The sequence below is a fragment of the Seriola lalandi genome, unplaced genomic scaffold (genome assembly GCF_002814215.2).
Source record: "Seriola lalandi dorsalis isolate HSWRI2012SDOR001 ecotype SW California unplaced genomic scaffold, Sedor1 jcf7180002054795, whole genome shotgun sequence".
In the NCBI taxonomy this organism is placed as follows: Eukaryota; Metazoa; Chordata; class Actinopteri; order Carangiformes; family Carangidae; genus Seriola; species Seriola lalandi.
The window spans coordinates 1,068,081-1,081,591 of record NW_019525348.1 but is presented as its reverse complement, the minus strand read 5'-3'; the positions used below and the strand labels follow the sequence as shown (position 1 = coordinate 1,081,591).

The 13,511-nt window shown below is 41.5% G+C and overlaps 2 protein-coding genes across 2 annotated transcripts in view; both read right to left on the bottom strand.

Moving 5' to 3' along the window:
* Nucleotides 1-3,649: 3,649 nt before the first annotated feature.
* Nucleotides 3,650-8,601, bottom strand: calhm3 (calcium homeostasis modulator 3). The gene is made up of 4 exons (XM_023425768.2): nucleotides 8,315-8,601; nucleotides 6,296-6,423; nucleotides 6,071-6,198; nucleotides 3,650-4,400 (listed from the first exon to the last, which is right to left on the bottom strand). The coding sequence occupies exons 1-4, from the start codon at nucleotides 8,599-8,601 to the stop codon at nucleotides 3,951-3,953; spliced, it is 993 nt and encodes a 330-aa protein (XP_023281536.1). The 3' UTR covers nucleotides 3,650-3,950.
* Nucleotides 8,602-10,554: 1,953 nt separating this feature from the next.
* Nucleotides 10,555-13,511, bottom strand: part of hells (helicase, lymphoid specific) — a 12,249-nt gene continuing 9,292 nt past the window's right edge. Inside the window, exons 19-23 of the mRNA XM_023425933.2 lie at nucleotides 12,750-12,866; nucleotides 12,481-12,640; nucleotides 12,260-12,356; nucleotides 12,091-12,167; nucleotides 10,555-11,292 (exon numbers count right to left, since the gene is read on the bottom strand). Coding sequence (XP_023281701.1) covers nucleotides 11,204-11,292; nucleotides 12,091-12,167; nucleotides 12,260-12,356; nucleotides 12,481-12,640; nucleotides 12,750-12,866 — 540 coding nt within the window. The 3' untranslated portion in view covers nucleotides 10,555-11,203. The remainder of the gene's footprint in view (nucleotides 11,293-12,090; nucleotides 12,168-12,259; nucleotides 12,357-12,480; nucleotides 12,641-12,749; nucleotides 12,867-13,511) is intronic.

Genomic DNA, 13,511 nt, shown 5'->3' with positions numbered 1-13,511 from the left:
AAAAAAAGGAAAAAATGTGGTGTGTAAGTGAGAACATGTGTTGGAAATCACAGAGGGCGGGGCGGCCCAGGAGCTGAGAGCCTATAGGAATCACACATCAGTGTTACAGACACTGGGTTAGCTTCATTCAGACTTTCAATAAAGTTTTCGGAATTTTCTTTAAAAACAGTGTTTGTTAGAAAATGAGCTGCTGTGTCTCTGCAGTGTGATGTGCAGGGGATGGATGGTCCATGATGGAGAGCAGTTTGTTCAGTCACCTCCTGCTCCTCAATGACTCAAACGTCTGCAGCAATCTCCACCAATGACGGATGAGTTCATTGATCCTGATGTCTTCTCTGGCACAGATGCTCCTCCCCCTGCAGACGCAGCACAGGAGACGACTCTCACTACCACAGACTGGTTGAAGATCTCCAGCACCTTACTGCACACACTGAAACATCTGAGCTTCCTCTGAGAGTGGAGTCTGCTCATCCCCTGCTCATACACTGCTCGTACACAGAGTCAGTGTTGTTGTTGTCAGTCCAGTTTGTCTTTCAAGTAGGCACCCAAGTACAAATAGTGCACCGCAACTCCAACCTCCTCACCCATAGTGATAAACAGTGTGGTTATGGTTCTCCTCCACCTACAGACCAACATCTCCCTGGTCTTGTAGTCTTAATCTGAGAGATATCATATGGACATTCATTATCCCCAGTGGATGGATCCTACTGACTTTCCTTTGACCTTATTTCTGGCGCCAAGTCAACATTTGTGGTTTTGAGTGAATAAATGCTGGATAAATTCCCTTTATGTTTGTTACACACATTCACGTCCCTCTCAGGATGAATTGTAATAACTCTAATATTTGTAATAACTTTGGTGAGTCTCTGACTTTTCATCTAGCGCCACCACTGGGTCATAATCTCAATGCCTCAGCTGTATTTTTTGTTTAGTGCTGATGTTAGCATGCTAGCACTCCAAGCTAAGATTGTGAACATCATACCTGCTTCGTGGTACTACTTGGTGTAAGTACAGCCTCACAGAGCTGCTAGCATGACTGTAGACATTTAGTCTTGTTACCTTCATTTATTGCGCATCTCTATGTGCAGCTGTACTTGAATATGGATGATTTGTCATGCAACTCAAGCAGACTCTTTGGAAATAACTGGAGACTTTCAGAGGTAAGTGAAGAGCTTTGACGATGAGAAATTATTTAATAAATTATTATTAATATTAATATTATTATTATTATTAAATTATTAATTGGTGGAAACAGTAGGAAGCCAACAACAAAATCTATCTCAGGTTTGCTGTCATTAACCACCATAACCACCATAAACTATAGTTTACCAAATTAAATCAAATAAAAACTTTTTTTTTTATGTTCCGTTGCTCATGATTTCATACTTCCTTTGTAGGAGGAAGAAAGTGTTATCACCTTATACAGTTCGTATGGTAAATATGTTAGCAAAATATTTTTATTTATACACCCAGCAGTTATGGAGAAACATGATCATTCATTTGATAAGGAGTGGTGTTCGCTCCGGCATGTTCACTAGCTAGTCTCTAACTGTAGGTACTGATATGTGTTGTATTGTACAGTTAGTTTTCACGTCTTTTTCCTTTGAAAACTGCTGCAGTTGAAAACCAGGATGATGAGAGAGGAGTTTGCAGGTTGGAAAACCAAAAACAATGAGCTAGAGGAGGCTGAGTTGTTCCTCAGCGCTGACGGAAACTGCAGAGTTGGATATATTTCTCTGCCAGAGCAACGACTTACACATTTGGTTCATTGTTAATGTGAAACTATTTCATGTATTATTTCATTTTTAAAGCAAATGAAATAAAATAAAGTAGAGAACAGAATTTTTTGAGTATGTGAAGTTTGTTTGGTTCCAGATGTCCATTTGCATGTTTCCATCAATCTGTGGGGGTGAACTCCATGTCAACAACCTGTATGCAAAACCAGCCGGTGCAAACCCTCACATATTCAAATGGCCCTCACAACCTGGTTTGGCCCTATGAACAAATAAAGTAATCCTCAACACAAAAGATTCAAGTCAGAGACTAGCATGACAGCACATAGCACATACATACATCTGTAGAGATTTAGTGGTAGACCACATGACATGACATTGTCTTTTGTTTTTCCACAGGAAATGACGTCATCACCACCACGGTCACTGTTCAGATGCTCTCTGGTGTCAGATGTGACTGTGCTGCTTTCTTTTCTGTCAGTCCACTGAGTCCTTTCACCTGTTCCCAGAACAGGCTGTAACAGGTTTGGTGTTGTGTTCAAAGACGGCAGCTTGTACCTGCAAGGATACAGGGTTTGTACAGAGACATTTGTGTGGCTGTTTCTTTTATATTTGTAAGTCTCACATTTACATGTTCAGTCTTTGTTTTCCTGAAAGCTTCTGGTTGACATGATGATTTATTGAGATTTGGGAGAGTGTCAGCTTCTGTAGAGGCCTTTGTACACCCACAGAGAGGTTAACATGTATCTCTATAGAAGCATGATTTCAGCTTGAGGACCGTGTTGGGCCTAAGAGCTCAACAGAAGCATCCACGGCCAACGCTGACCATCTCTGACAAGCTGTTATTGTCAGAAAGTAAAGATTTATTTCTATAGCACCGTTTAAAACAAAAGTTACAAAGTCTTTCACAAACAAAAAGCATCAAGCAGACATAAGGGGTCAAACAGAGGTTGCTGTCAAACAGACTCTGGGGTCTGGTGAAAGCAAGACTGAACTTTTTTTTTACTTTTTCAAAACTACTTTTTCTTTAATTTGAGATTAAAGGTTGATTTGGAATAGGTTGACTGAATACTGGCCAACTTGAAATAGTTAGAGACATAAGCAGAGACGATGCATTGACAGTGACCGACAACCCTGGGCCAACAGTAACCAGAACCTGTTTAAAGAAGTTAGCAGGAAAGTTCTCACAAAGACTGGAATAAGATACGGTGTTCAGAGAGATGGGAGCAAGCTGGGTTATTGTGACAGAATGGCTGGGGCATCTTTTAAAGCCAGTCAGTTGTGACTAATAAAAACCTCAGATTATTCCTGCTGACATCAATAAGCTTGTTAAAATAAGCTGCTCTGATATTCTGGACTCTGGCATTAAAGCAGGTTAAAAGATCCTTCGTGTGAAGGTAATGAACCTGCAACTTCTACTTTCTCTTGGACTTCTCATTAATCCAGGAGGAGAGATCAGCAGGATGCTTCTTACTAGTCCTGTCTAATGTCATGAGGCTTAATTAACATAAGTAATTAGAGCTGTAAAAACTAAACATCATATTGCAATGAGATCACTCCGGCCATGATGCCCGTCAACATGTTGACGTTCTGACTCATGAGTGCTTGGTGGTTATTTCTACATTATTACATGAGTACCTTTACATACCAACCCGACGGGTCTGGCCAGACTTCAGCCAAGTCTCAAACAAATCCAGTTTATAAGAGATCATAAAATCAATTAGCTTTGTGGTTGTTTTCACATTATTATTATTTTTTGGGGCATTTTGCCTTTATTTGAGACAGACTGGAAACAAGGGTAGAGAGTTAGGTCATGGAACAAGGCCTGATGTTAGTTCCAAAAGCTTGAGATTGATGACGTCATGTCACATGACCAACCACCGTGTCAAAGGTCATTGAGAAGGAGTCAGTGGATGACAGCAGAAAGACAGTATTCACATCTGACACCAGAGACAGAGGCTACTGTCTCCACCTATAAACAGCCCTGTTATCATGTGACCTAACGTTCACTATTGGGTCCTGTGATGACCGGTCCTGTGTCCATCAGCTGAAGGACGATGGCGAGATACAGTTGAATACTCTGATTAATGAGTGAGTGGAGCTTTGAGTTTAGACAGCAGTCTGACTTTACCAAGGCTAAACTGAGGTAACCAACATCTAACTTGTTGCTATAGCTTCCTGTAAGTGAACTGATGATCATGCACCGCTGAGTGTATCCTAGACATCAGAGTATAAAGTCCTCCCATCACGGTCCTTCCAGGTCACACAGGTCCTGGGTCTGTGGGCGATCCTCGTCACATCGAGTTCAGGTTTACTGTAGTACCACTTGTTGAGCAGCTGGTCCACCTGCTCCTGCTTCGTTACCCCATGGAGTCTCTCCTCTTCTTCATCCTCCCACTCATCCTGGAAGTTGCTGATGAAGGGCGGGTGTGGAAGACGGAGTATGGAGTCCTCCCTCATGTCCTCAAAGAACTGCACCACACACTTCCGGGCAAAGTCGCGAGCATGTAGAACGCACGTTTCGTCGAAGAGCTTCTGCTCCACGTCCAGATAGTTGCTCCAGTAGCGTGTCTGCAGGCCGGTGGCGTGGTCGTCGAAATAGGGCTTGATGAGGCGTCCCATCGCTCCCAGTACAATGAGGAGGAGGAGGATGGACCAGCCCACTGCCTACACAGGGTGAGGAAAGTTAGCTACACAAAGGCAACAAAAGCAAAAGGTCATGTGGTGCAGTGTGTGTGAGTGCGTGTGCGAGTGCGTGTGTATGTGTGTATGAGTGTGTGTGTGTGTATGCAAACACCTTACAGAAGCCTGCAGTCTCAGAGCAGCCACAAATACACAGTTTGTCATGTGATCTGAAAGTCAGTGTTTGTTTGGTTGAGGATGGGCACTATGTATATTGTGTATTTGTATTTGTGTGTTTTCTCACACTTTTATCCTTTTGACCACAACATTAAGATTACAGACCTTTATCAAGGACTAAAAGAAAATCAAGTTCTGTTTGTTTAACTTATTTTCATTGCCTGGTCATTGATTGTATAGGTTATTTTTAAAGGATTAGTTTCACATTTTTCAAGTCCAATTTCAAAACTATATTTGCAGCCCATATGTTCATTGAAAGCCGTATTGCTAGTAAAGGGGAATCATTTATTGTACTTAAATAACACAATTACAGAACTTGTGACAATTTTGGTCATGGGTTTCAAACACTTTCTGTAATAAAACATCTTAAATCTAAAATCTTATCAGATGTGGGGATCCTGCATTTTATGATCAAGCATTTTATGATCAATATCTCTGCAACAGCTGTTGCAACAGAATTAGTTCAGACGTGTGGTTTCAAAGAGTTTTTTCCACAGAAAGTTTCCACTACAGGTCTTATATTCCCTTTTCATACCAAAAATAGGCGATGCAAAACAAAACTTACATTTCTACCATGTTTATGTATCTGTAAATTAGGTTAAGTATCTCTTGTACTCATTCTGACTGTCTGGTTGTAAAATCATGACTGTGATCAAATAGATTGAAGAACAGTGACCTTTCATTTTGGGTTCATTATTTTTGGGCGTGTCTGGAAACAGGTTAGACACATCGCTACAACAAAGTGAAAAGGGTCAGAAACATGAGACCTGGTTGGAAAAAAAAATCCCTTTTGTGTGTTCAGAATAAAACCACCATATATACTAGTATTAGCCAACAGAGTCTTCAACATCTTGTGGCACTTTATATACCAGCTGATATTAGCTTATGGTTAATATATCTGTATCAGTAAACACGTCAGCTGATAACGAACAAGAAATGTTAGAAAAAGGTGCTTATATAAGAAAAATGAACATTGGCTGACAAATTGTTATCAGATTTTTTTAAACCTTCTAAAACGATATAAAAAAAAAAACTTAAGACCTTGTAAAACATACCTTATTATATTATCTATATTGTATTATATAGTCATATAGCTAGATATAGAGTTATATGAGCTATAAGTTATGATGCGACATCATTCTGAAAGTAAAGTGAGGAGTCATTGTACAGCACTTATGATGTGGCCAGTTTTTCTCTGTCAGTCACAATGAGACACAATCTGGCTGAGAGCTTTGTCTCTTTGTGTCCACAGACTCAGTCTCTACAAAACCAATATTAACCTGTCATGTTATTTCTCTTTCTCAAACCTTTATCAGTCTGGGATGTGCGTTCATCCTGTATCTGACCAGACCAGGTGTGTGGAATAAACGAGCCCTCCGCCTGATCTGACTGATTTAAACTCTTCATGAGGATAAAAGATAAAAGATACACCTGTGCGTATGTGACTGCACCTGTCCGCTGAGGGCGGAGCAGCTTACTTGTGAATAGCAGCGGATATAACGAGACACTGCTTTGCGGAACGAGCTGTTCCTGAAGATGACGTCCTCCTTACAAGGAACTTTAGCCATGATCTTGATCACCTCCAGACCCGTGCTGTTGGGCAAACCTGAGGAAACACGCCACACGATAAACCAGATTGTTGTGATAATACTTACTGAATGTGTATTTTTTCTGTGGGGGATGTGGGATGTATTTGCAGGTACCTGAGAAGAGTGCAGGGTCTACACTCCCACTGAAGGCACAGATGAAGATCTTTCCATCCAGCAACGTGACCAGGATCCACACCATTGGGGCCAGCAGGGCCCTCTGGAGCATGGCTGAGAACAGGTACCTGCATGACGACAGACATGGAACTTCATGTTCTCTTCAGCTTCACCCTAGAATATCTAAATAGTTTGGGATTAATTTATATATAGATAGATTATAATTCATCTAAATAGATAAATATATAAGGGAAACACTGCAAAAAGTAATTTTAGTCAGTGTTACCGGCTCATGCTGTGACAAATAACAGGGACAGACACCAAGTTTAAGTTTGCGAAACTAAGATTTTATGAGGAAAATAACATAATATGTGCCAATCAGTGGAGTTAGTATCTGTGTCAGTGTATGCATGGAAGGTTTGTTGTGGTGCATAAGAGAGTCCCTTCATCTCCATGTTCTCCTCTTCAGACCTGTCATTCTCCATCCGACCATCAGATGTCCACAGACTTTTTTTTTCCTGTTTGCTGTTCCACTTCTCCAATCACCCAGCTTCCCTCCCCACCCACACACCTGAACTCAGCTCCCTCATCAGCAAAGCCACCATCAAATCTCCCGTTTTCTTCAGCTCTTTGTTGGATCATCCGCTTATATTTCCGCTTCTGTCCCCTTGTGTTTTCCTGGTTTCCTGCCACGGACAGCGTCATCCTGTTGTCTGTTCCTGCCTGTCCCTGCCTCCTATCTGTCTGCAGGCCTGTTTTTCACCATTAAAGTATTTTCAAGTTTCCTCAATGGCCGTTGAGTCTCCACTTGGGTCTTCCCCGCCTGTGCTGCCTCCATCAGCTGTGAAGACAATGGAAGAAGCCTAGAAAAGCTCCTTTTTTTTTGTTGTCAGCTGCACAGCCGTGGTCTCACCTAAACCTGTCCAACCAACCACCCTGTCAAAACAGCTCACTGTTGCTTTGGCAAACTCAAACTCAAATAAACTGTGAGATGTGCTGCAGCCAGGCACTCAAACAGCGGTTACACTATCTACAGCACACCCCTCCGGCCCATCGATGACTGTATTCATCAGCTGCTGAATTGTTGGGGGGGCTTTCTGCAAACCAAAAGACGCGAGTGCAGTCCTGATGCTGTGATGAAAGCAGCGTCTCCATTACCTGAGAGCTACAACATGAACAAATACTCACAACCAGCAACAACAGGCCAGAGGGACATCACAGTCAGTTTGCTAAATTTGGCATTGGGCTATCTATAGCGCATGAATACTGGATTTAACCCTTACATACTGTTCATACATCATGCCTTCACAGTAGGGTCCCAAGAATTCCCATGAGTATGGAGTACTCATGTAATACTGTCATAATGAGTACTCATGAGTTGGATCGCATCTCAAGATGATCTCTAGTTCATCTATATTTTCATCTTCCCAATGACTGTCTCAGACACTGGGGTCCAAAGGTCTGAGACCACTTTCCCATTGACGTGAATGTCACGTGCGAAGAAACACAGTGAAATTCTTAAGTTGTAGTTACACTGGAATAGACTTGCAAAATACAATAATAAATACAAGTAATGGCATAAATCTCCTGACTGAGCTGCACAGTTTAATGTGTGAATGATATTTGTAGCTCTGATTGTTGTGCTATAAAGAATGGTCGATCTTAAAAAAAACTGTATGGAAACAAGATCGCTGAACAGAAGAACAACAGTGTTGCCAGCAAATGACTGTCTATAAAGTCATGTGACATCATACATATTCAAATAACTCAGGTTGTGCTATAAAATGATGCCAGTTAATCGCTTGTGCCTCAGACTAGAGGAAAAGGGTTCGGTCTCTAACTCCATCTTCATTATAAGTGAGAATAGACTGAATTAGGATAATTAATAATGGCTTTCACCTGCAATTCCTATGAGCATTGCTGAGTATCGATGATACTAATAGTTTTAATTCACTGTACACTGTGTAATGGTAAGAAGTGTTTGTCTTAGTAGATGAAAGAAGTAAATCTTTGACTCACTTCACCACAGCAGGGTTCTTGGATCTGTTCCCAGTGGGTCTCATCCACTCGTCCATCATGACGCCTGTATGTCTGTTGACCAGGACCCCAAGGAAGAACAGGATGATGGGCGGGACGATCATCACCCCCAGGGAGTACAGCTTGTTGTACTGAGGGAGACAGGGGCAGTTAAAGTCGAAGCTGGTGTAGAGCTTGACGCTGACCAAGGCCAGGATGATACAGATCCCGTTGGAGATGGACTCAGAGTTGGACTGGAAGTACTGCAGGACTAACTTCAGACGCTCCATAGTTTTAATTAATAATTAGTAATTCCTCGTTTCACAAAGTGTTTTAGCTTCTGTTTTTGGCTTTTAAGAAGAAACTGTGTAGATCCAGGCTGATTTTAAATCCCAAACCTTTCACCGTACCTCACAATACGAGCCGTTCCCTCCTGAGGAAAAGTCTGAAACCCACAGGTTAACAGTGTCAGTGAACAACCTGAGTCCTGCAGTGGTCCAGGGAGAGTCTGAGAATGCATGAACACACCTGAGCAGGTGACAGAGCCGTGTGGCCACGCCCTGTCTCACTGTTAAAGGCTTAAAGGAGCCACGGCAGGACGGCCCTGGAAGGATGGATTGTAGTCATGACTGGGCCTCAAATGCAACATCAAAGCAAATGGGACTGTACAGTAAACACACCACCACACACTGCAGCCTCTGCTTTCAAAAAGAGACTTTTGGTAGAGCTGTCTGTGTTTTACTCTTCTGTCCATGATGACATCAGAGTGGGATGCAAGGAGTGAATCTCTGATGTCTTAATGAAGAGGGACAGGATGCTTTCTCTCTCTCTCTCAACCCAACCGGTCGAGGCAGACAGACGCCCACCCGCCATGTGTTTGCTCATGGTGGGAATTGTTGGGTCTCTGTAATCAACGATTTAAACAGTACGGTGTAGACCTGCTCCAATTGAAAAGTGCCTTGACATAACTTCTGTTATGATTTGGCGCTATATAAAAATAAAAACTGACTTGAAATCTGTTATATACTTCAACCTGGTCAATGCACCTCTGAGGGTGCAAGTATATACAGCTGCAGCTCAAAAAATTTGAATATCATGGAAAAGTTTTTTTTTTTTCTTAATTCAATTCAAAAAGTGAAACTTTCATATATTGTAGATTCATTAAACATAGAGTGAAATATTTCAAGCCTTTTTGGTTTTAATTTCGATGATTATGGCTCATGAAAATTAAAAATCCAGTATCTCAAAATATTAGAATATTTTTGAGTTTGGTTAAAATTCCATTCATACAGTGTAAATATCTCTCTCGGTCTAGTTCAGTACTCACAAACACAATCATGGGGAGGACTGCTGACATGACAGTTGTCCAGAAGATGATCCTCGAGCCACAGAAGGTGCTCGCTGAAGGAGCTGGCTGATCGCAGAGTGCTGTATCCAGGCGTATTCATGGAAAGTTTACTGGGAGGGAAAAGTGATCGCCTCCATGCCACGCCGCGTTGATGCAATCATTTGTGCTAGGAGTGCTAAGGAAGACTAAGAAGGCTAAGGAGTGAAATATTGAGTGCATAAATAAACATACTTTTCAGAACTTGAACATTTCTGTATTGTAAATCCTTTTTTGTTTGATCTTAGGAAATATTCTAATATTCTGAGATGCTAGACTTTTGATTTTCATGAGCTTTTAAGTCATAATCATAGAAAGTAAAACAAGAAAAGGCTTGAAATACTTCACGCTACATATAATGAATATAGAATATATGAAAGCTTCACTTTTTGAATTGAATGATTTAAAAAAAGAACTTTTATATTATTCAAGTTTTTTGAGCTGCACCTGTATGTATTACATGACAAATTACATTACAACTACATACAGCTAAAATTAGATATATTCTCTACAGACGTTGCACACATTATGTCAGACTCATTTTCAAATGGACACACTCTGAGGAACATTTAGGGAGAAAATATTTTATATCTGGAACAATTAGTGTGGACAAAGAAGAGGAAGAGAAAACATATCTGCATCACAGAACCAATGCAATTTAAAGTGCACTGGCACATTTCTACTCCGTGTAAATCAGAACCCACCAGGATTTGTTGATATCTGATCCAGGACAACTACTAACAATTACTTTTTATTATCTGTCAGTTACTTTTTAGACTTTATAATGATGTGCTTTTAATTATGTCCAAAAACAGTAAAATACTTTTAGTAAAGGCTGGAGAAAAAAAATAAGAGGAACTTATGAAATCATACTTTATTTATATAAAAAGACATGACAGAACATGTATGCTTGAATGGCATGAAAGTGCTTCGATTACAACATTGTTAAAGACAAATAAAGATCTGTTTTGAATGGCCACATAAAAATCAAAGGGTCTAATCTGACTAGATCCATGTGAAAGAGTCAGAGGAGAGTAAGTGAGGCCAGGAGAAGACGTCTCTCTTACCAAAAAATAATCATCTGTGTGAATGTAGGAGTCGGGTCCTATGATCGTCTTAATGCCACTGACAGGGAGAAAACTCTTTTCTGTATCTTTCAGTATGGAAAAGATTCAATCCCAATGACAGCCTTCAATAACCACAGTGTAAGTCAAATATGAAGACGGTCCAGCGTTTCAACGCCAGTCACTTACAGAATGCTCAACACCAAAACAGTACAACACAAAAAGCTTATTAAACAATACTATGAAGCCAGTTAACGTAAAAGACAAAACAAAAAAACTATTCAAAGTCTACAAACAGTAGTTTCAGGATATTTTCTTTTTCAGTCTCTACCACAGGTGTCAGCAGCTGTGAGTCGTATGATGCAGCTTTAGCTTTTTTTTTTTTTTTTTTCCCTTTCTGAAAGACTCTGGTCAGAAGTTCACATCTGAATATTTCAAGTGTTCTCAGGTCAGCATGATCTCCGACGACTCTCTGACATCGACCACTCTGAAGACTCCCACCTTCTCCTTCTTCACACGCGCCTTCTCTTTGTCTGAAAATACAAACGATGCCAAAACATAATGAGCAGGATTCAAAAATCACTTCTAAAACCGACTGGCAGGTTAAAGACTTTAAGAGAGGAGTGATATGGTCCATTTTCTTGCTATTTAAAAAGGCCATTGCAGTCGTCTAATAGGGGGTTGAAGGTGTGTATGTAAGGATGTGAAGAGAACGGATGCTTCGGCACCAAGCCAGGAAGTACCGTCACCAACAGAGACAAAACACCTATCTGATCAGTAGGAGTTAAACCACTGTGCTGTGCTGCAGTGTATCAGTACACTGTGCTCAACCGTGTCGAAGGCTGCAGACAAATCTAACAATGAGCACAGAGCGTTCACCTGTGTCCGCAGTCCTTAAAAGATTATTTATTACCCAAATAAGCAGAATCATGATGCGTTACCTTTCAGGACTTTTAGGAGTTGTGTTTTTCAGAATTTACACAATAAAAGATGATTTAGAGACTAGTCTGTATTTGTTTGCAACAGGGGGCAGCAGAATCCAGCTCCACAGTGGAAGTGATACATGGTTGATGTCCTCCCTTTCAACAGAGATTTTCTGACTCAACTGAACACAGCTGTTGCATCCAGATGTGGGGATTAGAGGTGGCATGTCGTCAGTACTAGCAACTAAAGTCCACTGAAGATCCACGACTGAAAAATTTCAGCTGGCTCAGAAAGTAAGGTGGCCACTTAGCTAAGCTAAAAACAATACTAGTGGTAGGTAACGTCACGTGTTGTTGTTGTTGTTGTAGCCTAAATAAACTAAACTGCAGAGGTGTGTGTCTCCTCACCCAGTAAGTCGCTGCGATCCAGCAAAATCTCCAGGTCCTTGTCACTGATCACCTTACCCTTCGATGCTTTCACCTGCCTGAGTGAGACAAAAGTTGACAGCCAGATGTTACTCTCCTCTCACTGTGTGTTGTTTAAAGACACTTGTTGGAGTGGAGGATCATGTCTTACTTCTCTGGGCCATTGGCTTTGAGCAGGTCCATCAGCTCATCCAGATCAACGCGGCTTTTACCTTGGTTCAGCTCGGCCCTTTTGCCTTTGAACTTATCTGTGGAGGAAAGCAACAAAAGGAAAGAGAACGATCATCAGAAGAGGACGCTTGGAAAATATTCTGCAGAGCATGAGATGGGGGTGCGTTGTGCAGGTTCTCCCATTAAAGTGCATCTACTCACTCCTGTGAATGATCATCTGCTCCAGCTTCCTCTTGGCCGACGCCCTCTCCAAGGTCTTCTCGTCAATGGTGTTGGCTGTGACCAGGCGGTACACCACGACTGGTTTGGTCTGACCGATGCGGTGACAGCGGTCCTGGGCCTGTAGGTCAGCCTGGGGGTTCTGAGAGGGGCAGGTGGCATCAGCACACACCGACTTAACACAGGAGACTGTACAGGTAACACGCGGTAACAGTGTTTATTATCGTCGATCTTTTTTAATTTGCACCCACCCAGTCACTGTCGAAGATGATGACTGTATCAGCAGCTGTCAGGTTGATCCCAAGTCCTCCTGCTCTGGTGCTCAGCAGGAACACGAACACCTCTGGATCAGTGGAGAACTTGACTATCTGAGGGAGAAGAACAACATGATGAAGGAGAAGCAAGAATGTGTTGTAGTTCTAACAAATGAGGAAATCACACAGAAGTCTCTTTAATTGGTGTGGTAGACAGATAACAGGAAAATGGTGAACGACGACAGTGCAGTGATTCATTATCTAGTTGCCTCTGCTCGAAGTCCAAACACAACTGATCAACATTAAGAACCTCAGCAGATGCTACTGACTGTGAAAAGGTTAAAGTAAAATCTAATGGGTGAGTTGTATTCAGACTCTCAGGGAACCTGTTTGGACAGCACCGACAACAGATGAGGACGATTCCACTTGTCTCATATCGCACCCATCAATACATACTCACTGTACCTGTCTGATCAGCTCTCTCAACTTTAACACCACTTAACAACACTCAACAACTCAACAACACTATCAGTGTTATTATTATTATTATTATTTGTGTTAATCATTTCTCTGTGGAGATACCTGGCTTGGGGATGTTCAAAAGTGACAACAGTTCCCTGAGGGCAGCAGCTTTCTTGCCTGCCACTGTGTCTTAGAGTGACACACAGGACTGGGTGAACATTATTTTTTTTTAGATCCGATACCAAGTAATACAGGGCCGGAACCGTTCATATCGATACTGATCTTGATTTAGTACTA

Excerpts from the sequence above, each read along its gene's own strand:
- calhm3 (XM_023425768.2), bottom strand. The coding sequence starts at position 8,601 with ATGGAGCGTCTGAAGTTAGTCCTGCAGTACTTCCAGTCCAACTCTGAG. Across the intron at positions 6,424-8,314 it reads AAGAACCCTGCTGTGGTGAA|GTACCTGTTCTCAGCCATGC; the intron begins GTGAGTCAAAGA and ends GTCGTCATGCAG. Across the intron at positions 6,199-6,295 it reads AGACCCTGCACTCTTCTCAG|GTTTGCCCAACAGCACGGGT; the intron begins GTACCTGCAAAT and ends GTGTTTCCTCAG.